At 36.2% G+C, this 27,069-nt stretch overlaps 1 protein-coding gene across 3 annotated transcripts in view; it reads right to left on the reverse strand.

Moving 5' to 3' along the window:
• Nucleotides 1–27,069, reverse strand: part of AKAP11 (A-kinase anchoring protein 11) — a 51,332-nt gene that overhangs the window by 7,779 nt on the left and 16,484 nt on the right. For 2 of the 3 annotated variants that reach the window (XM_045838880.1, XM_045838879.1), the window contains exons 3-10: nucleotides 23,321–23,437; nucleotides 19,859–19,906; nucleotides 18,073–18,207; nucleotides 16,432–16,699; nucleotides 11,380–15,871; nucleotides 4,560–4,715; nucleotides 2,146–2,229; nucleotides 1,321–1,367 (exon numbers count right to left, since the gene is read on the reverse strand). In XM_045838880.1, the coding sequence (XP_045694836.1) occupies nucleotides 1,321–1,367; nucleotides 2,146–2,229; nucleotides 4,560–4,715; nucleotides 11,380–15,871; nucleotides 16,432–16,699; nucleotides 18,073–18,207; nucleotides 19,859–19,906; nucleotides 23,321–23,437 (5,347 nt within the window). The remainder of the gene's footprint in view (nucleotides 1–1,320; nucleotides 1,368–2,145; nucleotides 2,230–4,559; nucleotides 4,716–11,379; nucleotides 15,872–16,431; nucleotides 16,700–18,072; nucleotides 18,208–19,858; nucleotides 19,907–23,320; nucleotides 23,438–27,069) is intronic. The other variant, XM_045838882.1, reaches the window with a different exon arrangement.

Consider the following 27,069-nt stretch of genomic DNA (forward strand, 5'->3'; position numbering starts at 1 on the left):
TTTTTTTACCTACTCACAAAAGAAATGCTGAACAGCCTGGCTAGTGCCAAAAGTAAAAACTTCTAAGTGCATTTTATATTGATACTAACTTGTATCTTCTTTTCTCGTAATCATTCCTCAGTAAAGTTAGTATTCATTACAGAAAATATCCACATGCATTTATACCACATATATAGCTTTTGGAACAACTCTGCTCACACGTATTACCTGGGAAAAAGTATACAACTTTCTATATTAAAAAATCAACACATTTTTAGTTAAAAAAAAATAAAGCAATTACCTAGCCTATCCATAACTCAGAAAGTATCATGCTACTTCTACTTTATAACTGATGAGAAAAACTTACTTCTAGAAGTCCTATATGAAGAGAATGGCTTTGTAGCAGAGGCATTAGAACTCTAATATAATAATCTTACTAGATGTAAGGATTTTAGCTCAAAAATTGGTACACTTTCCTAAATAAGAAGAGCACAGTTAGTAATAAAACTCACTGGAAACTTGGGTGTTATAAAGTACATTTCAAGAAATTCATTTTGGCAATTTTACCAGTTTACCCACTTCTAAAGAAATGATAAAAAATCACTGGTTCAAAATCAAATATCTCAAACAGTGTGCGTATTTTTCTGTGCCACTCTACAGAAGGAATTATTAGTATTTTCATAATTAAGAAAAAATAATACTTGGGAGAAAAAAACAACCACCTAAATACAATGAAAATTCAGCTTCAACATGAACAGTTTTTATTCACTCAGACAGTCTGATACATTTGGATTAGGGATTACAAATCACAGGAACTCTGTGACCAATGGTATCTAGTATTGACATATTCAGAAGTACATTCATTAAAGAAAGATTTGAATATTTCCTTCAAATATGTGTATGTGTGACTGTAGAACTGGAATTCAGAAAGAAATGTAAAGGGCGAACATGATTTATATAAGATTATCATTAAACACCAATTCTGGAAGTTACTGGTTTGGAAGAAAAAAACTATGACATAGGCCATAGTTATAATTATCAATATCTTATGAGTATAGATTTTAAATTTTGAAAAATATAACTATATAGAGTTTATCATAAATTTTCCTCTCAAATAATTGAATAATTCTTTTAAAGCAGCTCAGTCTTTATATCAATGAGTACTTTAATAGTTTAGCAATCAAATAATACAAACTACTCAACAAAGGAGCTGACACTGCGTAAATTAATTTATGAATTCCATGATTTATAATGCAAATACCCTTATTTGTAACAACACAGAGCCTAACTGATGAAATGCACAAATACAAAAATTAAAGACTCTTACAAATTGTCAGTTACCTTCTACATCATCTCCATGTTCTTCATCTTTATCATCTGGTCCATCACTTTTTAAATAAAAGAACAGAAGCAGTTTTTTAAAAAAAGCTTTAATAATGTTATTCAAACCAATTTTTAAAATGTGGTAAATAATGAATGTTACAATATGATATGTGACATTTAAAAAGGGGAGAAATGACAATAAAAGAGGAAGCTTTGCTTCTCACACCATTTCATGTTAAAATCTGAATTGTAAATGATGCCTAGATAAGTTATCAATAACCAAGATGTTCTACCTGACCATTATATACAGAGTACCAAGTAATTTCATAATAAAATTTAATTTAAAATAATTTGAAGCCAAAATATTCTAATTTGGTTTTAGATAACAGAATTTGAATATTATAAAATCTCACAAATAATTACATAAGTATTTATTAATGCTTCTGCTGATGCCATTTATATATTTTAATGTAGTAAAAGCACATTTTTCTTATATATGAAATAAAACTACACACAAAAACAAACAATAACCAAAACAAAACAAAAAACAGAAATCCTGTAGGAAGCAAGCTCTTTTTAATGAAATAATTGGTAGAATGAAAAATAGCAAGCAGAGCAAAACATGCATAAAAGCAATACATTTTGCAATTGATGTCAACCATAACTTAGCATAGATGAATTCTTTTCATTAGATGTAATTTATCAAGCAGAATCATGTCAACATATACGAGAAAAGCAGCTTGATACATATTGGCAGTGTAACCCACATTGTTTTAAGAATATGGCATCATGCATTAGTGGTGAAAAGACTCATCGGTTTTTAAGTTTCTGGACTGGACCAACCTGTCTGATGTTGGAAAGGATAAATTGTCCTCATACAAATCTCCTTCTAAACCAAGACTGCTCCAGCTACTGCTGTTACCATTACTGCCAGAGGAAGAAAAGAACAGAGCTGAACTAGAAAATGAATAGTAAAGACAACCTTGGTTTTCCTTGGAACAGCTTCTGTCAGTGGTAACTGGATGTTCTGAAGCTGCCACAATGGAGCGTGGCATCCACAGGGGTACAGAGTCCACCACTGCTATTACAAGAGTACCTGACAGCTTCAGAGACTTGGACATTTTCTTACTTGTCCTCAAAAGATCATAAAAATCATTCTAAATGTAGATTTATTTTAAAGATTAAGACAACATAATGTCTTTTAAGACAGCAAGTGAATGCAAGAAGCTGTTTCATAATGAAATTAATGTCTGTCAAGTGTTATGATATAATTTGTAGAAAGCCAATATTCCTCAGTTTGGAATAAGTTTAAAAAGAAAATACCATAGGTTAACATTCTCTCAGGTTTTTACATAGTGCAAACCATGATGGACTTGGGGGAGCAGGGAGTTGGAGAAAAAAAGTTTTCTGATTTTAAAATACTCTTATTATGTCAATTACCTTCATTTCACATATTATATATGATTCAGTAGGTGGCGACTAATACACATTTTCCTCAGAATACTGGCTAACCAAGGTTTATTCAAGCATTACACTGGTTTAGTCAGCCAGTTACTAAAGCCACACAGGTAACTTCTTATACTATCCAATCAAAAGGAGAAAGCAATCATATCCTAAAACTTCAGCAAAGCAATAAAAAACAAAAAGCAACTGTGTTCAGAAACAAAACTAAATTCAATCTTTCTTATTAAAACCTAAACATGCAATATTTTTAAATTCTAATCATTAAAATAATTAGTAAGCACATTAGTTTGCAGTGAAAGCAGCTATCTTTCCCCAGTATTAGGCTAGGATATTATAAAAATTAATATGTATACAAACCAAAATTTTGGTTGTAAAAAAAGAAATAATATAATCACCTTATAGGCATCAGTAAATGTTAACACAATTACTAAGAAAAAAATGATCATTTAAAAGTTCTAAGTGGTTTCCAAGCAATCTTGAATAATTTACATATCCATGTTTACCACTATCAAAGTGTGACAAACTACAATGTATGAGGGAATAAAAGGTAAAACTGAGTAGTATCTTTTCATGTATATTCAAACAAATATAGCTCTATCATAAAACTATTAAAGCAACCAGAATCTTGCCCATGTGGTCTGTTTTCAGACAACCCAGAAATGAGAAAACAGAGAAACCCAGAGTGAACAGGGGGCACCAGCCAGAGAAAACTAATGATATCAGACACTGTGTTCACTCCTGTTAGCAGAATGGTTACCCAAATAAAAAAAACTACAAAATTCCTACCCATTTAATTAATCATAAAAATCTATCACCTTAGTATTAGATGAACATGAAAAAATGTCCCTCCACCTAACCTCATTTCCCCTCCCATTTTGCCCCTTGAAGTGAGATTTGAAGTCAGTTATTTATAAAATGCCACTTCTAACTAGGATGGCCATGTGTGACTCTTCACCTGACCAGGGCACTTGTGAAGATGACAGGTGTCACCATCAGTGATTACACCAGAGCAGATGTAACCAGGATTGTCTTAAACAAACTGGAGGTCATTAACCCTTCCCAAAAAAGACACGACCTTAACTAACATCAGGAAAGTTACGGGGCCATTTTGATGCCTCTTACAGAGAACTGTCCTTCTCCCTGTCCTCTAAAGCAGTGATTTTCAACCGATGTTCCTTGGCAGGCACCCAAGTGCACCACAAGAATTTTTAAAACATACAATACCTGACTATTTAATCAGGGGCACTAACCTCTATTCTCTTAAGACTGTCAATTTTAAAAAATAACAACAGCCAACACAACAATATCCGTCTGATCTGAATAAATCAAAAGTATACCTGTTTTTTATTCTTTTTGTCAGATCAGCAAAAACTCTGTTTTTTGGTGTGCTACAGAATTTTAGTAATTAAGTGTGCCATGAGATGAAAATGGTTGAAAATCACTGCTCTAAAGAAAAAGGTACCCTCCTTTCCTCTAAAGAAAAAAGAGTAAGAAAGAAAAATTTTTCCTTCAAATTCACAAAATTTCTAGGTAAAGCTTAAAGGGTATAAAATCAAATGTATGCAACATTTTTTCATATCGACTACTGGCACATCCAGAGAAAATCAGCTAGGCTAATTATTATATTTAATAAATGTCAAAACCATTAGAAATATATTATAAATAATAAAATACATTTTGAAAATGACAGGTTTTCAAATTCATAATTTTAAATAATACTCAATATAAATTTATAGCTCACGTTTGAGGTCTTAAAACCCAAACTGTGCATATACATGTAGAATTTTAGTTACCTTTCACTCAGATGATGAAAACTGCTGCTTTCATCCTGGTGTTCATCTTCGAAACTTAAATTGGACCAGCTACCAGTGCTGTCATCACCAAGACTGAGATTCATCTGCTGGCTACCAGAAGACTCAGTTGACTGAAAGTCTTTTATTTCTTTTGGACTAAAGAAAAAAATATATAAATTCAATCCAAAAGCATCAGATGTTGAGTTAGAAGCCTATTCATCTGATGATAGAAGATAACGAAAGCAAGAAACACTATGCTGAGTCAGACCAGTGGTCCACCTACCTGCTTTGTTTAGTCTGCCAAAAAGAGATTGCAGGACACCTTATTAATTTAAATTAATGGAGGTACCTACCAACACCCATCCATCCCAAGTGTGTCATTTATCTAAATTCTCTTTAAAGCAGTTCATATTTACTACTGGGACCACTATGAAGGAGCACAAGTTCCTAAGTTTTCCATCTGCTTTATAAGATAGTAATTCCATTTGTACAAAAACAAAACAAGACAAAACCCTTTTTATGGCTTTAAAAGAAAAAGTAGTAGTTCACAAAATTCTGGTACTGTCAATCAAGCTTTTAGTTAAACTAGGAAACTATCTTCAAGCCTTTGAGTGTGGATCCTAACCCTAACCCTTCTCACTTTTTTCCAATCAAGAAATATTTACATATTTATTCTATCTTCACAAGAAAGGCCATTCATTGTTCAATTGCTGTATGAGGGAAGACCCCCCCGCCCCAAAAAAACAACCCGGAATTATCTTCTGGAGGGCAGGCCCCTTGCAGTACAGGCTTCCACTGCCAGGTGGGTGTTCAAGGAACCCATCTGTATCAGTGCACCAGCTGGAGCTATTGTGAGAGGCTGTGTTCCACTTTAGTGAATTTTTCTGAAGATTCTTTCAAGCATTTGCCCATGTCATAATGGGTGATTTACAAGCACATCTGCCCCCATAGCACTGAGTGTTCAGCAGTTTTCAACCAAAAACAGTATGGCATCCATGCCCCACCCTCTCTATTCATCCAATCTCAACCTGAGCGGTTTTTTGTTTCCCCAGATGAAAAAAGTCCTCAAGGGAAACATTTTGCCACTGTGGAAGAGGTGAAACAAAAAATGGCAGAAGCACTAAAAGTCATCAAAATTGATGAGTTCAAAAACTGTTTTTAGCACTGGCGAAAGTCTCAATAGGTATTTTGCATCAAATGGAGAACATGTGGAAGGTGACTGAAATTTAAACGTAAAAATACACACACAATTTTTTAGAAATAAAATTCGGGTTTTTTGGGGTCCCCTCTGGTAACTACCCATACTACATTTTATTCTCAACGTAGCATTTTAAAGTTGTATTTTTAAACATGAAGGGGGAAAATGTTAGTCCTCTGATCAAAACCCTCTAGTGGCTTCTGATCAATTAGAATTAGCTAAATCCTAACAACATACTACTTGGTATGATAACCTCTCATAACCTCCACCTTATCTCTTACTACTCCCTCTGTCTCACTTACTTCAGCCACTCAAGCCTCCTTGCTGTTTCTCCAAATGCAATCTCTCCCCTTTGCATGAACCGCCCCCCCTTGGTTCTCATGTGATGTCTCCCTTCACCTTTGGCTCTTTGTTCAAATATTACTTTGTCAGAAATGTTTCCCCTGCTACCTGTTCAAAACTGCAAACCAGCCCTACCTGCTGCCACCCACCACCACCAGCAGCAGTACTAACTCCCTTCTTTGCTTTAGTTTTCCTCCAAAACAATTATCACCATGTCACATATACCACATTTTACTTATTCACTGACTGTCTTATTCTACTATAATTAAAGTCCAAATGAACACATATATTTCTCCCTGTTTTACTTACTTCAGTATGCCCAGTGCCTAGAATAGATTCTCAATTGCCTGCCTCTTTGGAGCAGTTCTCATTTTGTATTTAAAATATACTAACCAGAATTATTCTAGGCATTCTTCATTTTTCTTTCATTCTTTAATTTGGAATTATTAAGTACTATGATGCAGTGTCAGCTATACAGAATTTACCAAACACCCAATGATAGCACCAGAGATATTGAAACTACAGATAAGGGAGACCTACCAGACTGTCATTGCTTAATTTCATTCTAGCAAGTGCCTTTTATTTTGGTCTTTTCATCTGACATCCTTGTAGACTCCGACACCGGTTTATGATTTACTGTATTCGTTAACCTTTGTGGTCTTTCTGTTTTCATAGAATGGATATACTACATCCCTATTTACCTGGTTGCTTAACAAAATATAGACGTCACCTCAGAAGCCCATTTGCATTGCCACATCCTGAAATGAGACTCAATGGTTTGGCAGAATGGACTTATTGTCAGGAGTAGGTGGTTGAACTGGCTACAACAATCCCGTATCAAGATGATGATGCTTCGAGGATTCCAGCCTATCCCTACTTTGGAAGAATCAGCCAATAGCCTCTCTGTTCCAGTCTCAAATCCCATTCTTTTGTATCCCTTAGATCAGGCAGGGAGATTTCCATACCCTACAAAGGCAGGGACTACACCCCTTGTCAGCAGAAAGCAGTTATTTGTAAGAGAATCAACTCCCTCATCATCACTCCTAGAAGATTTTAGGGATGGAAGTCTCTGAGGGGAAAATGAGACAGGATAGTAAGAAGCTAGGAAATTCCTGGGCAAGTAGAATGGGGAAACAGACAAGAAAATTAAATGAAGCCAAACAGTTAAGCAATTTACAGCCAGCTAGTGAATAATAAGGCCTTATCTCTCCTGACCAAGAACACTTGAAAGCACTAGTTTATACCTCTTCTCCCTAACCAGAGAATACATAACCTCCCTGGTCCTAAACCACAGGCCTCTGGGGAAGAGAGGAAGAGGAATTCTAATGCAAATTGAGAGTTAACACCAGAACAAAGGAGCCAGCTTGGGAAAAAGTTGCAGACTTCCCTTTCAGCTCCCCCTCCCAAGGAAACAAGAAGGCCTGCACTCCCTCTAGAATTGCCCTCTCCCAAATTCCTCCATTTACCCTATATAAACTTGTTTCTGAAAGCTCAAGGAAGGGTGGATGTTAGGGTTTTAACCCACCACCTTCTCAGATTGTGAGCTCCTGGTATTAATAAATGCACAATTATAATCCAAGTCCTGGACACATTTGCCATCAGGTTTCAATTCTGCCAATTCTGGAGGGACAGGCTTCAGGACTCTCCAGGAAGTCTGGTATTTGGCGGGGAGTCCCATCAGCTGCCTGGACTGTGGGCTCTAGCAGTATGGATTTGGAGACTCTCTAGCAGCTGCCACGTGATTTTACTTGGGCACTCTCCTTTTCCGACTCTCTGTACCCTCCCCATTGCCATCACTTTTCAGTAAGAGATTGGATTTGCGCTCAGAAAGCCCATCTAGTTTAAGGCCACTGGCCATCCGGTGGACTACAGACCAAATCTGGGCTTTTCTGTAACAAATACCCAGTAAGCCAGTTTTTCTGGGAGGTCAATGGACTACAAACTGGGTAAGTCCCTGGTGTGCAGGACCAGGAAGGAGCCCCTGCCCTGACACTCTCAGCGGATGGTGCTGGTACGGCTCAATGAAAAACTGTAGGTCCCCAGTGTGAGATCTGGTTGCAGCACTCTTCTGGCTTGGGTATATAGACTTTGTGTATAGTTTGATTTCCTTGTTGTGTATACTGCTTTTAATTAATTATCTGTTGGGTTTGTTTCTCTATTCCTCCACAGGAGGAAGTCAGTGTCTGTTTGAGAGCTCTCCTTTGTTTCTCTTGACTGTCTGAAATGAAAGGTGGTGTAAGGTAAAATTTTAAGGCTAGTCCCAGTTTGAACTTCGTCTTTTGCCTTAGATTTTTTGTTTCTGTTTTAAAAAGAAGTGACTAGGTCTCAATCCCATCAAGAGACCATTAGGTCACATTTTGGCTGAATCATCAATTTAGTGCTATTAAGTCAGTGACTAGTTTTGCTAAAGGTCTGGTAAATAAAGTAAGATCTTGTATGTGCAGGCTTTATGTTTAATACCTTTTAAAGTTATTAACATAAAATCTGTTTGTTTTGCCTTGGTTTTCAGGAATAACTTTATCTTTGTCACAAAATCTGTCAATAAGATGACTTGGGTAATAATTAACTTTAAAATCTCATAATGTTGTTAAAAAGTAATAAATAGATATAACACTATAGTTTTAACCATAATAGAGTACCACATTGTTCTTTAAAAAAAAAAAAAAAAACAATTTTCCTGATATGTGCCACAATCTAATAGTTTTTTGGCTGAAATGACCCACTAGATGGGGTCTAGAAAAGAGTTGTTGTTTTTTAGTAACTGCTAAGTATTTTGGCTCAGAAGAAAATAACTCTTAAATATAATTCACATATTTTGTTCTTCTACAAATTCACTATCCTATTTGACACTCATGTACAACCCCTCTGTACAATACAGCTTTGTGAAATATTTAGGGTTGTTTTCATGAATCAAATATTTATGAGAAAAGGTACACCAGTGAAATAATCCAACTAATACCTTTAAAACAATCCATTTTAATGATTCCATGTTAAAGCTTAAAAGACAAACCATTTTAATTTTAGAAGGAAAATGTGAAACAGTATATGATATACACTAATCAACTTCGAATAGTCATCATTTATAGAACCCTAGCACAACTATTAATTAAAAAAAAAGAAAGGGAAAAAAATATGGAGTAACATTCTACCAGCCTGGATAAAAAACTGGAATTAGACAGCACTGGATTACTGAAAGAACTCCAAGGGCCTATCTATTCACCCAACTCTAAGAAGGAAAAGTGAAAATACTGAGAAATCAATAGCAAAGGCATTTGACAGGCCCTAGGATTATCTCAGAGACATTCTAATCTATAGAATTATCTAGATCTACAAAATTATCCTCCCATGAGGCTGAGATTGAAGGAGGGAAAGAAGGAGAAAAAAAGTTAAAATACCCTAAGGCCACTTTTGTTTGAGGAAAATTACTTCAATTGTAGAAAGTCCCAGCTTCAGCTCACCGCCACTTATTCATTCATACATTAACCACTCATGTCTACAATCATATAAGAAACCAATATATACCCATAAACAAAACAAATGTGGGTCAAGGACAAAGGTCCACAATTTTTTTCTGTCAGGGGCCAGGGAGTGAATATTTAGGCATTGCCAGATATACCAGTTCTGTCCAAAAGGTATCCAAGTCATGCAATACAAAAAACAGACATTTACTGAAGAAGCTACAAGAAACACAGTACATAGGACAATGATGCCTCAGTCCACTTCAAAGTAGGCACACAGTTCTTCCAATTGCCATCAGCTGCCCTGTTCTATTTTCCTGAATCTCATCGACAGTCTGAAATCTCTTCCCTTTCAAAGGTGATTCTAATCTTAGAAAAAGCCAGAAGTCACACAGTGCCAAATCTGGGCTGTAGAAGGGCTGAGTCACCTGAGTAATTTGATGTTTCACCAAAAAACTCTGCGCTTAGACATGATGCATGAGTGGGTGAACTGTCATGCTGAAGCTGCCAATTACCAGTTGCCCATAGCTGCAGCCTTCTAAATCATACAAATAGTTTCCCTGGAGGAATGTTCAAGCTTAATGCAAAAGTGGATGAAGATTTGTTGCTCTACTCACAGTCATTCTGAATGCAATGGCCGCACAGTACACATGATCACTCAGTGGCATCTACCACCCCCACTGACTAGTACAGTGAAGTCATCATTGTTGACACATGTGCATTCCAGTCCACTCTCTTTGGCTGCCAGGTTACATCGATGTTACACAAACTGTTCTCATTATACTAACAATGGCTGGACTTTTTCCATACAGACCTCATATTTTTTTGATTTTAGCTCTCAGACCATACAAAAGTAAGCAATGGATCTGTTTTGGCCCATGGGTAATAGTTTGTCAATCCCTGGTTTAGAGGAAAGAAAGCTACCTGATCACAGCAAAAGTGACCTCCCACAGTTCACCAAAACCTACAGAATCTTTTATCTCAAGAAGCTGCTACCAAATAATGTGGAGTCAAGGATCCTGACCAAACTGCATGGTGGAGAAAAGAAACAAGTCTTTGTCATAGCTTTGACAAAAGCTACTAAAAGATCTGGAATACCATGTAATTCAATTAAATTCCACCTCCACTTATGGCATTTTCTCTTTTCAGTGGGACTAACAAATACAATCCTACAAACTAATAATACAAATTGGTCTTGGTGCTTGCCCAGGAAAAAGAAGATTAAAAGCAAAAATTTTAACTAAGGTGTTAATACAGAGCTGCAGAAGAACAGGACACTGTGGTACTATCAGAAGGAAGTGTCCCTTTAAGCTATGGGACTATCAAGAGAAGTGGTGGCAGTGGCGATATGATGAAGGATTTCTGCTATCTCCCTAATAGCACTTTGGTTAAATTATGCTCTTATTAAAAAAAAAAAAACCTTACCTTTGCAAATAGAAAAAAGAAAATGCTATATAAAAATTTAATCTCAGAACAATAAGTAAACAGGGTAATACTATACACTTGCTGTATAATATTCTCCAGCTATTTCTTTGATTCACATTAGCTACTTCACAACTTTATGAATTTGGGCAAGGTGATTAGCTTCATCTTCTACCAGGGTAAATGGTTAATACCTTCCTTCAAAGGGCTATTGTGGGATAATGAACAATGTATGTGGAAGTAATCTGTAGGGTATAAAACAATACATAAATGTTAATAGAGAAAAACTGCCGATTTAGGGTTAGAAATAATCCCACCTTTCTGAATAGGACCTAAGACATATATGATCAGGTTTAACTTCTTATTTTACCATAAAACCCAAAAGAAATTTGAAACTTACCTGCTAATGGCATGTTCAACATTCCCCATCACTGATGTCATTATTTCTGTGGTAAGACTTTCAGAGAAGCTAACACCATCTTGTCCAATCCCACTATCAGCTGCCAAACTGGTACTGCTCAGCTCCCTCTCTGCTTTTTCAATAGCTTCGGCAACTATCTTCTCAGCAAGCACAGTCTTCTTATCAAGATCAACTTGAATTTGAGGGACATCAAGGTGAAAAATTCTAGTCTGATAAATGTTGTTAAATTTTGAATTAGAACCTGGCTTACTATGAGCAAGTGAATCATGCCTGAAAGAGTACTGAGGTGAATTTCCATTGCAGTCATGGAGTTCTTTATGGTCACAGTATCTGCAAGCTTGACTTGTAAGAGGTGACAACTTTTCTGCATAAGTTATCCTACTGGCTGCTTTTGTGGTCTCAGACACTTGGAAAACTGCAGATCCTAAACTTAGTTCTAAAGTATCATCCACTACTTTTTTAGCATACTGCTCTATAGCTTGAACAACATTCTGTCCATAACCACGCCCATTTAAGCTGCCTGTACTGTGGTAAAATCTGTGATTTTGTGAAGAGGGCTGAAAAGACTTAGTAAATTCTGGCTCAATATGAGACTCAGTATCTTCATCACATCCAGATTTCTCATAAAGGCAAGAATCTGTTGAGGATTTTGGCAAGCCAACTGTAGACACTGTGAGTTCTTTTTTAACATCTCTGGTTATGCTGTGAGCAAGAGAGGCTGAAAAACTGTAAAGTTCAGGCCACTCATTTCTGTATGTATCCCTTGTCCATTCACAAGTTCGATTTTTGCAAAAGTAATCTCCACTTCTTTTAATTTGTCTTTTATCCACTTCTTGGTGGTGTTCTTTATTTAAGAACATCAAGAGTTCATTGTTGATTTTCACCTGTGAGCTTTGCATGAGGAACATTTTTGAGTTGCACTTCATTTTAGCTGTCTTAGCTGCTTCTTGCAATCCTGATTTGACAGATCGATAGGCAAGTCTATTGGCATACTGATCCATTATTAACTCACTATTACCACCTTCTTGTTTTAGCACTTGGATAATGTGTCCTGCATATTCATCTGTCACACTTTCACAGCTAGGATATTTACACGTCAGACCCGACAGACAAGAGCTTGGTGGTAATGAGAGAATAAACGGATCAACATCTCTTGGGTATGCTACAGTCTCTATATTCGATTTCTCTTCTAATCTATAATCTTGGTCACCATCACTATAGCAACTGTTCTTCTTTTGCCTAAAAAGCATACAACTTCTAATTTTTGCTATTTTCTCAGCTTCTGTAATGACTTCTGCAGCCATATCACCTGCAAAATTGCATAAAGTTTGTAAATATTCATCTGAGCAATTTATCAAAGTAGGTGATACACTTCTTTGTCTCTGCACATTTGAGCAAGGACTCTGAATCTTGGGTTGTTGAGTTATTTTATTATCTAAATGGGAAGCTGCCATGTCAGTTGCAAAAGAAATGATGTGTGTGGCTAATGCTTCGGCAAACTGAACTTTCTTCCCTGAGTGCTCTGACTTCATATTCACTTCTGGATGCTCCTCACCTTCACTACTTTCAACTTCTTCTGAAAGAGATCGCATGAGTTTCAACATGAACTCTTCTTTTTCAATAGTATTTTGTTCATTTTCAGACAAACTACCAACAGATGAGTAGTGAGGTGTAGAAGGTGGTGTAGCAGGTGCAAATTCTTTTGCTAACTCCCCCTTGAGTTTTTTAGTTAACTTCTTGATATCCCATTCAGAACTAGCCTGGGAAGGTACTAGAGGAGTTGATGGAGGAGTATCAGGTATTACATTTCCATCTCTGATTTTCTGTTTATCTTCCACATGCAAACCATCTACACATGTAAGCACTGCAGATGAGAATGTATGCGAATGGGCAAAAGGGCCTTCTTGCCCAAAAGATAAGGGCTCTGGTGCTGTATTATTCAAATTATAGGTTTTCACTGATTTGTCCTTAGCAGCTTCCTTCAAATCAGGTTTCTGACCTGCCATAGATGGACAATGTGGTAGTGTCTCTGAAGAAAACCCATGAGCTATAGAATCTTTATGTTCCAAAACACAACCTTTTCCTACTGAAAGTGAACAGTGAGTTAAGTGATCTTGAGCATCAAGAAATTTGGGACTATTTCCCAAGGTCAATTGTGACTCTGCTCCAGAAATAGGCATGGCTTCCCTGCGTACCAAATTTTTATCCACATTTGGGATGATTGGTTTGCTTTTCTCCATGGAATGTTTAATAATAGATTTAGATAGTCGATCAACAAACAAGTCCTTATTGCCAGCTTCACTCTGTTGCAGTGTCTCTTGATCATAGCAGAAAAGAGGGTTTTTTTCCTTTACTGTTTTAGTTAAACAATCTGTGTGTTCATCAACTGTTTTTGTAACTTTGAATGATGTTACTGACTCTAAAGTTTCACTTACTATTGAATGTACCATTGCTGAAGAAAAGTTGCTAATAATCACAGGATCACTTGTTAATTTTGAAGAACAGTGCATTTCAGTATCATCATCAGTTGGTTTAAAATCATTCTGGTTACCTGGATTATGCTCTGAAGGCAAACAAATATTTCTGAGGCAGGCTACTTCCTCTCCATTGTTTTTTGTGGAAACATGTGCTTCAGTAGAATCACCATTCAAATTATTATCACTAGATGATAGAAGAGACTTGGACTGATATATATTAGATGAAAAGTGATATGGGAGAAGGGCACTTCCTGCCAGGGGCACTGGTATAGAAGTAACAATCCCAGAAGTACAAAATAAGGCCTCCTGCACAGTGTATTCTTTTTTATATTCCTGTGTTGGTTTTGTTACCATAATTGCTTGATTATTGAAAGTAGAGGGATATGTGGATGTCTGTGTCGATGGCACATTATGTTCTGCACTCACATATTTTATGTTATCTGTAGAAACACTAACTGCTGCCTTTGTTGTAAAGATCACATCAACTTGTGATAGCTCAATGAATGCTTCCTGTATTACAGATTCAGACAAATCTTTTGCATATGACTTCACTACTTTATCTTCATAATCAAATGACCAACATGATGGAGATGGAGGTGTTGGAGGATATGAAAACTGACACACTTCCATGATGCCTTCAAAAACAAGCTCTTCGGCAAGATCTGCAGCAAACCCAACAACTATGTTTGTAAATATCTGCTTCTTTACATGTTGTAAGTCTTTTAAAGCATTTGATAAAGCTTCACTCACCAAAAAATTAGCCAGACCACTAATGGCATGCTGTTTCAATGAAAATGCTCGCTGCCTTCTCAATTCATTAAATGCCATCTGAAAAACAGATGCTGTCAATTTGATGGCTAAATGGCACAATGCATTGGAAAATGAAGAGACTCCTTTTTGTAAATCTTTAAACGCACTGCCAAAACTTTTTTCCACAAGATCTGCTGCAAATTTTTGAATGCTGTCTCTAATCATTAAGGATTTATTTTTAGATTTACTTTTTTGGTCAAAGCTTCTACTCTTAACAGCTATGGTTTTATTTTCTCCCTTTTTAACACCATTAATGCTTGATGTTGTATTCGTTTGTTGGAGAATCGAGTCCAGTACCTCACATGAAATGCTATTTGCATAATCTTCATAGGTGAAATAAATAGAATCATGATTTTCAGGAATCATATCTCCACCACTATCTGTTTGGCAAAAACATTCAGCAGGTGTACAGCCTCCAAGAGGACTAAAAGCAGAGGATCGAATGGGGCTAAACAAGCCGCTGTCTTCCCCAGATGTCTTCACTGGGCGAGGAGAATCTGGAGTATCGCACAGGTTACTGTAAGGGGATTCTGGTTTACGGGGTGTGGGCTTTCTAACGTTAGCTGGGAGAGCTGGACGATCAAACTTGAATATTGGAGGATTCATAGTAGTGGTTACAGAACAAGATTTGTCACGTTTGTGCCCTCTCTTTTGCAATAGTTTCCCTACGACAGGATCTTCTAGAAATGGACAAGAAGTCTCTAAAGTTTGTTCTAGTTCATCAAACTGATCAAAACTATCAAAAAATTCACTTATTTCTGAGTCTGAATCCTCTATATCATCTTTCATCATAGGAATTTTAGGTAACTCAAGTTTTGCTTTCAAACTTTTTTGATATCCTTCTTCATCTAAGAAAATAACAGGACTTGGACTTGAGCATTCTGATTCAGATGAATAGGCAGGAGAATAAGAAAAAAATGTTTTCTGTGTGTCATTATCTTTAGCAGAAGCGTTAGATGACCTATAGACACTTCTTTGGATCCAAGGCTCAGAAATTGATGTTGTAACTGAAGTTTTCACAGGTTGTTCTTTATGTCCCAGAACGTTTAAAGAAGTTGAAGGTTTAACCAATGACTTCTGCCGCCCAGAACTAATCAGAATCCTTAAATCATGGGTTTCTAACTGGTGATCAGAAGTCTGTGAAGCAGCATCACACTGACTCTTCAATGCAGTAATGTTTGCTCCTATAGGAAAAAAAATTAAAATGATCAAATTAATCTTGAACAGAAATTTTTTTTCATTTAAATCAATGGGAACAGACTTTAAGCATAAAATATTTATTGTACCATGTCCTTTCTAAACTATGTTGTTTAAACATATTCATCCCAAGTCACTCTCAAACACAAATACAATTTGTAATAAAATAATCTCAATTTACCCCAAACTTAGGAATACCTACCTGGTCTATGGAATGATTAGAATGCTATCATATGTTACTAATATGTGACAATCACTAATATGGTGACCCGACCAGATAACGCCTCTCAAATTTGAATCTAGGCATGTTCCAAACACTTAGGATAATGAGGTAAACAGTACTACGAAAATAATTACAGATGTAGCAAAATTAAAAACCAGATAGCAATGAACTTAAAAACCACAAGAAAATTAAGTCCCTGACAATTGGGGGAAAAAAGGTTAAAAAGAATAAATTTCAATTGCGTAAGTCGGCCTTAAAACTTTTAAACACTGAACTTTAAACTTTAATCCCCTGTATCAAGAAAAACTCTAGTAAAGAACAAACCATCATTATGTGACTTTGAGGTCTCTTCTTCCTCTAAGTGCTCAAATGCAGTGACAAAGTCATCCTCTATGGATGACACGGACTGGTTAGTATCGTCATCATCTTCATTAGTGGTCTCAAGTTGGCACTTCCGATGCAAGTATGTGTCCAGGGTGTATCTCATACCAGCAGCATATTTACTTAGGAGACTAAAGATAAAATCAATTCTGAGTCTTGGTAATGTAGGCGGTGACACTCTCATGACACAAAGCATTCCAGAATGATGACTCTTGGGAAAGATGATAAAAATATTTTAATTTCAAAACATATTATATATACAAAACGTATTATACACGCAGAGCATTATACGTACAAAACATTATATAGACGTATAGCCTAGAAGTAACACAATCTCAGGGGGAAAAAAAAGAAAGAAGTATATGCATCCTGAAAGGCTCCCTAATTTTATAATGTTTAATTCTTTTTCTTCGTTCTTTCTCTACTTCTCTCACTCTCCAATCTCTTTTTCTCCCATGTTTCTATTATCCAGGTATTGAAATACTACCTACACTATCTCCTTAAATATTACAGAATTTACCATCCATTCATTTGGCAATAATGTTTTCCTATATTATTGTATAGCCCTGTGATTTTTCTTATTTAATCATTCACCTAATTCAACAACTACCCTACAAACTGCCTGAAGGCAGAAACCAGGTACTGTTCTATTTTTGTATCCCATTTTCCTGTAGCGCTCAGCATGACATCAATTTCTCTCTGATCCTAAGAAAATAATCCCTTCCTTTCACCTAATGTCCCTAGTTTTACCATTTATAATAATGTTTACAGCTCTAAGAATGCATCATTAGACTTTCCCATACATAGTATCTTTAAAAATATATACTACAAATGATGTGTTTAAAAAGCTAGAACCTAAATATAATAGCTACTCACCTCTCAAACAAAACAAAGTAAATATAAATGAAGAATATAATTAAGGACATGAGGTGAGCAGTTCTACTTTTATATGTAGACCTAATAACACAGTAGTAGTCTTTTACACTTGGAATAAGTAATCCAAATTTTAAACCTACTAAAGTTCAATTTTTAGGAAGTAAAAATTTCAAAACATTTTTCTGTGATGAATTACCAAGAAAACACCACTTAGTAAAGAACTAAAAGCTGAATGTTATAAAATAAATCACCTGTTTGAAATGGTAACAATTTTGTTTGTAAAAATACATGTCCACTTTACACTGAATTTTTTAACCAAAAAATCAGATAAAGTGTTTTCTAAAACATAGTGTGATATTAATATAAATTTGGAATTGGCCATAAATGGGGGGAAATTCCTATTGCTTATAGAAGTTCAAGAAATCCAGAAATAAATTTTCAGGAAAAAAACCTAATACATACTTGCATACCATTTATGGGATTTCACACATGGAAAATCTAAATAAAGCTATGACCAACATTATTCTATTCCCTCAATGATTTCAAAGCTTTATGAGTTCGATTTTTCATGAACCATATTTCCTTGAGTATGATTTCTTTAAAAAAAAAAAAAGAAACTTCAAGCATTTAAAAGTATAATACTCTCAATCAAATGTCACTGTAAAACTTGCCCTGAAAAATTCATTAGAAATGAGAAATTCAACTTACCTGATTTAAAGGACCATTGTTTATATCTGGTGGTTTATTTATATCCTTCATACAAATAATTTCATTTTCATTTAGACTACAGAAGTGCAATGAATTCAGAAGGTCTGGAAGTTCCAAAGAAACTGCAGCTAAATCCTAATTTAAAACAATAACACAATAAATAACACTGCAGGCCAACACTTTTGTTATAGTTCCTATGATACGGATCCCTATCCAAAAATTGTAAGATCTACTGGTTAATAAATTTTCCAGTTCATAATAGTTAACATATGCAGTTTATCAACCATATCCAATTTTTTTAAAACTCAAAAATAAAATGTACTGAAATTTTTTAATACCTGTTATTTCTGTAGCCTTTTAAACATATTAATATTAAGCTACCAAATTTTTTTACAGGCTACCTCACACATCATGACAATTAGGCATGACAGTTTTTAGCTGCAAATGAAAACCTGCAGTCCTTTAGGCTTAACTGTGACATTTTTCATACAGGAGTCTTGCCTACAGGTTGCATTTCATTGGAGGTTAAGTTTCGTATTTACAAAATACAAGTCTACTTTTTTGTCTTTCAGCTCTGAAGTATTTGTTAGACTTTAACTGAAGGAAAAGAAAATAGCTTCCCCCTCAACATTTGTCCTTTTATGTAAATATTTTACCCAGTTAAAAACTTATTAACGTCTTTGACCCCTCATACTTTCTTTTATGAGTTTATCTGTAACTCTTAAAGAGGAGGTAGAATAAGAGGTAAGTACTTTGGAACACTTCTCTCTTCAGCCTTACATTCCCAGGAGTATGCCCTCTCTTGTGCCTTCTAGGTATTTCCTTCAGGCAAGAGTACAATCAAAACACACACAGCTTTCATTTGTTATCACCTGATATGCATTGTTCACACAGAACCATAGTGTTATTTCTTCTTCTATTAGGACTTAACTGCCACAATAGGAAACACACGGCAATCACAAATCTTAAGAAACTGAGGTAAAACAAGGCATGCCTACCACATCTCCTGAACTTCAACCACTCTTCATGTGACTGAAACTTTCTTTTGCTGATCCTACTATCAACTCTCAGTCACTCTGTAAATTCCTTCATAAGTCAAACAGGCTAAAAATTTTGCATGTTAATATTCTTTTTACAAATTTTATCCTTTAAATTTAGTAATTTGATCTCATTTTATAATATAAGAATTTGACTGTTGAGGTCAGATTATAAAAACCATCCAAATTAAAAAACAAGTCTTGCACTGACTGGTGTGGCTCAGTGGATTGAGCGCTGGCCTGAGAAGGTCACTGGTTCAATTCCCAGCCAGGGCACATGCCTGCATTGAGGGCCACATCCCCAGTTGGGGGCGTGTGAGAGGCAACTGATCAATGTATCTAATGTATCTCTCTCTTCCTCTCTCTCTTTCTCACTCCTTTCCCCTCTCTCTGAAAGTAAATAAATAAAATCTTTAAAAAAAAATGAAAAGGTCTTACATTCTACCTAACGCACAGAATGGAGAAAAAGTTAGCTCAGTTTGCAGCCTTCTCAGATAAATGACTTTCGTGGTCTCCTAACCTAAAACTGCTTTCCATAACAAGAATGCTCAGTGAAAATGCTAACAGTGAAAATGTCCAAAGCACAGTCAAAAGTTGATCTCAAAATGCCACCTTTTACCTTTAAACAGGAATGATAAAAGAGGACTTCAAGTGTAAGTTTTTGGTTAGTAAGGCAAATTTTTCACGGTCTCAAAATTTTTTCCAAATAATCTCTTATAGCCCATTCTAGTTCAATAAACAGACCATACCTGTATGTGAGCAGCATCTGTTTCTTCATTAAAACCTAGAAATGTGACCTGAATAAAAAAGGAATAAAGCTCCATTAATGTGAGTTTTAACATTTTATGTCAGTTAGACTATTGACAACTGAGAAACAGAAAAAAAGCACATTAAGGCATTAAAATACTGACTGACACATATAAATATCAAAACATTATGTTGCACACCTGAAACTGTTTTATGTCAATTAGACCTCAAATAAAGTAAATAAATAAAAATGTTGACTACTTTGGACAGAATGATTAATTTTTTCAAAGAAGGTAGCCCTGGTTGGTGAGACTCAGTGGATTGAGCACCAGGCTGTGAAGCAAAGGGTCACCAGCTCAATTCCCAGTCAGGGCACATGCCTGGGTTGCAGGCCAGGTCCCCAGTAGGGGGTGCACAAGACGCAACCACACACTGATGTTTCTCTCCCTCTCTTTCTCCTTCCCTTCCCCCACTCTCTTAAAACAAAAACAAACAAACAAACAAAAAAAGATAGTGACAAAAGTGTTTCACCAAAGATCCGGCTCCATAATGCAGTTCTTCAACCTCCCCCAAATTCACTTCTTCAGCAAGTTCAATCAATTCTACTCCCATCACATATCTCACGTATATCCACTTCTCTCCATTCCCCCTACCACCACTTCTTATCTGTACTAATACAATCCTCTTCCACCTGATCCCAGTAACTGTCATGTCACCTGCCTGTTGATCAAAAGCCTTCCATGCTTCCAAGTGCAGCCCTGAGGCCCCAAGGCTCTGGATTAACTGCCTTCAATCTTCCCTCTCATTCATTTACACACACAGGCTCCCTTTCTGGGTTTAGAGTATACCCAGTACACTTGCCTAAGGGCTTTGCAGTATTGCCGCCTCACCCTGGATCCCTCTTCCCTGGATGTTTCCATGCCTAGCTCCACCTCATTCTTCAAGATGCAACTTAAATGTCATCTCTTCAGAGAGGCTTTCCCTGAGTAGGTGCTCAAGGTTACCTCCTTTGTGGCTCCCTGTGATTTCATCACTTATTTCCATGAGTGCCCTTACATGGAGATTTCCCTGCAGTAGTTTATATAAATTAAATTTCTAAAGACTAATGATATGAGGAAATATATAATAATAAAAGTAAAAAGGACAAGTTACAGAAAAATGATAAAGAGTATGCCCACAATTTCAGCTTTATTTAAAAAAAAAAAACACATACACGGGAAATAACTCTGGAAGGCAATATAAAAACATACAAATGATAATTAAGATGATGGAATTAAAAGTGATTGTATTTTTTCCACTTTTTTCACTGTGGTTTTTTTCCCCCTGCTTCAGAAGACTGATAGTCATTTTCTTTTTTTAATAAATTTTTTTATTTATTTAATTTTAGAGGGAAGGGAAGGAGAAAGAGAAGGAGAGAAACATCAGTGTGTGGTTGCCTATCGCACGCCCCCTACTGAGGACCTGGCCAGCAACCCAGGCATGTGCCCTGACTGGGAATCAAACCAGCAACCCTTTGGTCCACAGGCCATCACTCAATCCACTGAGCCATACCAGCCAAGGCAGTCGTTTCTTTTCTATGCTTTTGCTATTTATTTTTCTATAAGGAATGTGTATTGCTTTTATAATCTGAAAAAATGTATTTTAAACTTTATATTCCCTTTGTCTTTGACATCATTGGAAGAAATATTTTCTATTTGAAGACAGAACAGTAAACTGTGTACTAAACAAGCACTGGGACTAAAAATAGGAAATACTTAAATGATAGCAATATGGATAATCAATACTAGAAATTAAGAGAAAATAGCATAATTAAAATATAAAGCAACACACAATATACTTTTAATCTCTTTCCAATGACTCAAAAGCAAGTCAGAATCTAAATTAACCTAAGATTTTATTCTAATTTATTAGGGTTATTACTTCACAGAACTGTTAATTTCTAGAGGTCCAGGTAAACTGTTAACCTGTAGTAATTTGTCTCCTCATCTACGAACGAAACTTAAGGCAATACAACTTCTCCCCCACAGTTGTGAGGGTTAATCAGGTAACAAGAAGGAAAGTGTCTACCATATCACAGGCACTCAGTAACAAAGAGACATTCGATTAACAAATTTCCTTACTTTCCTCGAAAAAATACTTTGTGATATGTACACCCTAAAATGAGACAGAAATTCCTTCTATTCTTTCAAGTTTCCTTTCACTGAATACAAAAAAGAAAGTAAACTGACTTGGGGCTTTGAAGATGCCAGCAGAGCCTTATATGGCCCACTGATGGCCAAAGGCCTTGCCAAGGAATGTGGGCTCGGAAAGGCACAATGTAAGCGGCTGGAGAGACACAGGTTAGAAAACTAGGGCAGAAGGACACAGGAGACTTGTCACACTTGGCAACAACTGAGGAGATTAAGAGTGGCTCAGCTTTATGAAAATAAAGGAAAAAGGAAAAATAAGATGAGTCAAGGGCCAAAGAAATTGAGCTGATACAAAAACAGTCTCCAGTCAGAGAACACTACAGGCCTGAAAGGTATGCTCATCATCCTATGGAACTGCTTCAAACAGTTTCTCAAGGAATAGGAAAGAAAATCATTCCCAAATATAGGGATAATCAACATTTTTATCAGTACACTGATTTCAAAAAATTTTTAATGATCAAATACCTTATTTTTCAGATTCAATAACCTAACACCTTATCTCTATTTTGTTTAAGATTTTGTTTGTTTGTTTGTTTGTTTGTTTGTTTGTTTGTTTGTTTTTTACAGAGAGAGGAAGGGAGGGAGAAAAACAGGAAGAGAAACATCAGTGTGTGGCTCCCTACTGGGGACTTGGACCAAAACCCAGGCATGTGCCCCAGCTGGGAATGGAACCGGCGACCCTTTGGTTCACAGGCCCATGCTCAATCCACGGAGCTACACCAGCCGGGGCCTTCTCTCTCTCATCATAGACATGTTAATGGACTGTGGTTATATTGCAGAATAAAAATACCTTTTTTAGTAATAAATTCAAAGAATGGAGACATTGATGTAGCAGAGAAACAGCTGAGCAAGTGGTATGTCTTCAAGTAGTAAATATTTTAATTGCAAAATAAACTTATCACTACTTTTTCACTTTGAATCAAAGTACTGAATTTAAACAATCAAGAAAACTAACAATAACCCAAAAAAGATTATAAAAAAGTATATATTTCATGTTTCACAGTAGAACTTCAATATTAAAGTACCAGTTACTGAATATAGCAGGAATCATCTAATCCAGCACCATCTGCCTGACCAATGGCCAATAATGCCTACACATTGAATTAATGTGCTCATTACAGTGCACTGAGACAGTTATGTTAGTGGGTATTTAAACCAGGCACTTCTCATACACATATTCACATGTAAAGATTTTAGCCATTTTACAACTAGATCATGTAATTCTATGAAAATACATGTGCTTTATAAGGAAGGGGTACAGAAGGTATGTCAAACCTCAGTCAAACTGGCATGTTCATCCTGCTTTAAACAATCTTCTGCTGATACACTGCACAGTTCCTTCTCACTCTGTAATAAAGACTTTATAGACTGGAACACATCTTCACTGAAGCTCTGAAAATAAAAGACATTCTTAACTGAGTTAGTTCTTAGACAAGATAAAAGATCCAGGAGATGTTCTAGTTTTAAATGGAGAGTCAGTAACTCTCCAATTGATAATTCATTTGGTGTATTACTATATCTTTTGATAAATAAGAACTCAATCCAGCTAAGAGGGAAAAAAACGACCCAGGCATTCACCCTGCTAGAAGACCACAAGGCCCTCACACTCACTGAGTTCATTTACTCTTACCCTACATTAAAACCTAATAGACTGCATACATGATTTCTAAGTCATTGGCAGAACAGAAGAAACAATTTATATAAGGAGTGTGATGCTGTGGAAGCTACAGTAAAAGGGATGCTAACAACAGTAATTACTCTGTAATAAGGTGGTTATGGAGAAAAACAGACTAAATAACCACAAATAAGACTTTCCAGGGCCATTAAGACAGACATATGATGAGTGTGAGGGAAGGTCTTCCAGATTAGGCAGGAGAAGATGTAAGTACAAAGTACCACAGGTAGGAAAAAGTTACATAAAGGAAATAATACGCATTATAATCAGACATAAGTAGAACATTAATTTCCTTCTACCTAACTCTCCTTCCTCTAATTTGTTGATATGCTCTTCTATTGGAACTATCCTTATTCCCCCATTTTCCCCTGTAGAAATCCTACCCATTCCAAACCTGGGAAGATTTCCCATCTCTTGGTCAGAATAAACCACTCTCAAAGTTCCTACTGTATTTACTGCACATTAAGATCATTTAATCTACATTATAATATAATTACTGTTTTCATTATGTATCTGTCTTTCCTACCCATTAAACCATTGGGTTTAATTATTGGGGCCGGAGACTGTAAAATGTATTTAACTCATTTTGTTTCCCTACGTTTCAATACCTCACATGCTACAGGGTGGAGAAAAAGTAGGTTTATAGCTATGAGTACAGATTTATTCTTGTACTGTTATTTGTTAATTACTGTATTCTGTTCCATACAAATAACTGTAAGCCTACTTTTGCCCCATCCTGTATATGAATTCAATAAATGTGTGCTAATTTTAATAAACTGAAATTAGTGGAAATCTTCAGTCTGAAAGAACAGATACAAATATTAAATTAAAGCAGTTAAGAAAAATGTAGTTAAATTTGAATGTGAACTATCAATATGAATTCAAGATTCTTTGAATATATATACTACACTTTTTCATTGAAGGATTATAGAAGTAAGGACCCTCAGTAACAACGAGCATACCCAGCACCCACTTTGGTTTCTAAATACCATGTACCAATAAAAAGAGCTAGAGCTTCTTGGAAAATTGGTTAGTTCCAGGTCTGAGGTAGAAAAAGTATGAAGCGTGGCTGAAACATCTCACTGTGATGGAATGCAAAACAGTGCTCAGAGACGAATTACCGTAGGTCATTTCAAAAGAATACAGAAGCCAACCTGAAGAAATTCCCACCAGCTAATTCAGGACAACTTGGGCAATAAAAGAATAAAAATGGTAGTGGATTATAACAACTAAATTATTTTTAAACCTACAGAAGAGATAGATAAAAGGGTGATTTGGGGAAGAGCGCACCTTTACATAAGAATGCTGGTCAACAAATATAGACAGATGACAAAATGAGAAAATCCCATTTTGTAACTCTCCATGTAATTACTGATTTAGGAAAGGAACATCATTGTATACTAATCTACTGGATTAAAAGCTACCTGGGAACAGGATACTCACATTGTCTCACAGAATCACCCTGCAGATTACTTATTAATTACAAAAGGATTATGTGTCGTTATCTTGGAGATTATTATAACCTTGACCACCTGCCTGGTCAACCCTGGCATCTCCTGACCTGACAGAGTGGAAATACCACATCACCTTTGGGGGCTGCTGCTCTAAACCTAACCACAGATGAACTCCAAATATGGAGATTCTACGAGACAACTGGTCTTGACTTCCAAAGATCTGCTATCATGAGAAAAGAATCTCGACCACTCACTGAAAAGGACTAGGAGACTACAAAGACACAATACTCAAATATAGAGTATGAACCTTACTTGGATCCTTGATGAGGCAAGGGAAAGGTAACAAGGACATATATTTGAGACAATTAGGGAAGTCTGTGTATGGACTGCATATTAGATGATGTTACTGAATTCATGATTTTTTGAGGAATGGTAATGATGCCAATGTTAAGAGATGCATGCTGACATATCCAGAAGAAGAGTAAAATAATGTCTGCAGCCCCCACTCCCATATGGTTTCAGAAGTTGTGGAGGAGAGACTGTTTCCTGACATGGCTGCTACCAGACCCTGAGCTATTTAGATACCGGCCAGGACGGAGACTGTTTCCCATAAATGCCCTCAGAGACAATCTGACTACCCTATGCCCCATGCTGTGCTGGTTTCAGGAACAGGTCACTGCCCTGCCTGGACAAGCATAAAAGGCATTTTCCCTTACCTGGGACCAATCCAGTGTGTTCATCCATCCTGCCCTGTTCTACAGAATTCTTTAGTGCCTGCCAAGTATCACGGAGATTATCTACTTCCTCTTGCCACAGCCCAAGATGAGCCTATGTTTCCTTTAATAAACTGTTAACTGCTGAACTGGAGTGGCTTACTTCTTTCTTTGGTCTTTCCCTGCTCTCTGCTTAGAGAGGTAGATTTTTCACTCTGGATTTTTCCCTGGGTCTGCGTGTATGAACAGAAGGGAAGTCTGAATGTATATGTGTGTATGTATGTGTGCACATGTGTATAAACACAGAGATAGGATGATTATGGTAAAACGTAAACTAACACAGTGAATCTAGGTGAAAAAGTGTATGTGGAGTTCATTGTACTTTTCTTCCCCCAACTTTTCTGTGAGCTTGAAAATATTCAAAATTTTAAATGTTTTCATTAATGAGTGGAGGTTTTCAGGCTAAGATATGAACATGAACTCAAAAAAATAAAATTAAAATGAGAAATCTGAACTTCAACTACCAATATAAACTTATGACTCTAAAAAACCAATGGGCATTTCTAGTACCTAGATCTTGGTTTCTAAATACTATCCAGGGTTTTTTGGAGAAATAGCCAATTCCAGGTCTGAGGTAGGGAAAGCAGAAGGTGAAACTGGGGTCAATCTGCTGTAGCAGAAATCACGGCAGCAATCAAAAGAACGATGAGCCTGAGACAGAAGGACATAGGGACCAGCTGGCAGGGGCTCCCAGGAACCAAGTTTGAGACAATTTGAACAACATGAAATAAAAAAATTAGTCAATGAATAAATGACTATAAATAAATAAAGGGCTGGAAAATACAGAATTTTTAAAATTCACAAGTCCAGAGCAATAAAAATAAACAAATGAATGAGGGGAAATAAAGTTAGTTGCCACCACCGCAGGTGACTAGTCCACTAAATTATTACTCTGAAAGTTGGTACTAAAGGGCATTTACCCCGCCTTTATAAGGGATATTATGGTTCATCTAAGGTTAATAGAGAAAGCTTTTCTTTAAAAAGAATGTCAGCTAATAAATGTAAAGACAGAGAGAAAATTAGGAAAATCACCATTTTGCAACTTCAGGAAATAACAAATTCAGGAAAGGGGTATCAAGAAATGCCAAAAATATCAGATGAAAGGTTGTTAGGAAAAAAAAC

This window comes from Phyllostomus hastatus, unplaced genomic scaffold (assembly GCF_019186645.2).
Source record: "Phyllostomus hastatus isolate PE091 unplaced genomic scaffold, TTU_PhHast_1.1 phas_contig_29, whole genome shotgun sequence".
Classification (NCBI taxonomy): Eukaryota; Metazoa; Chordata; class Mammalia; order Chiroptera; family Phyllostomidae; genus Phyllostomus; species Phyllostomus hastatus.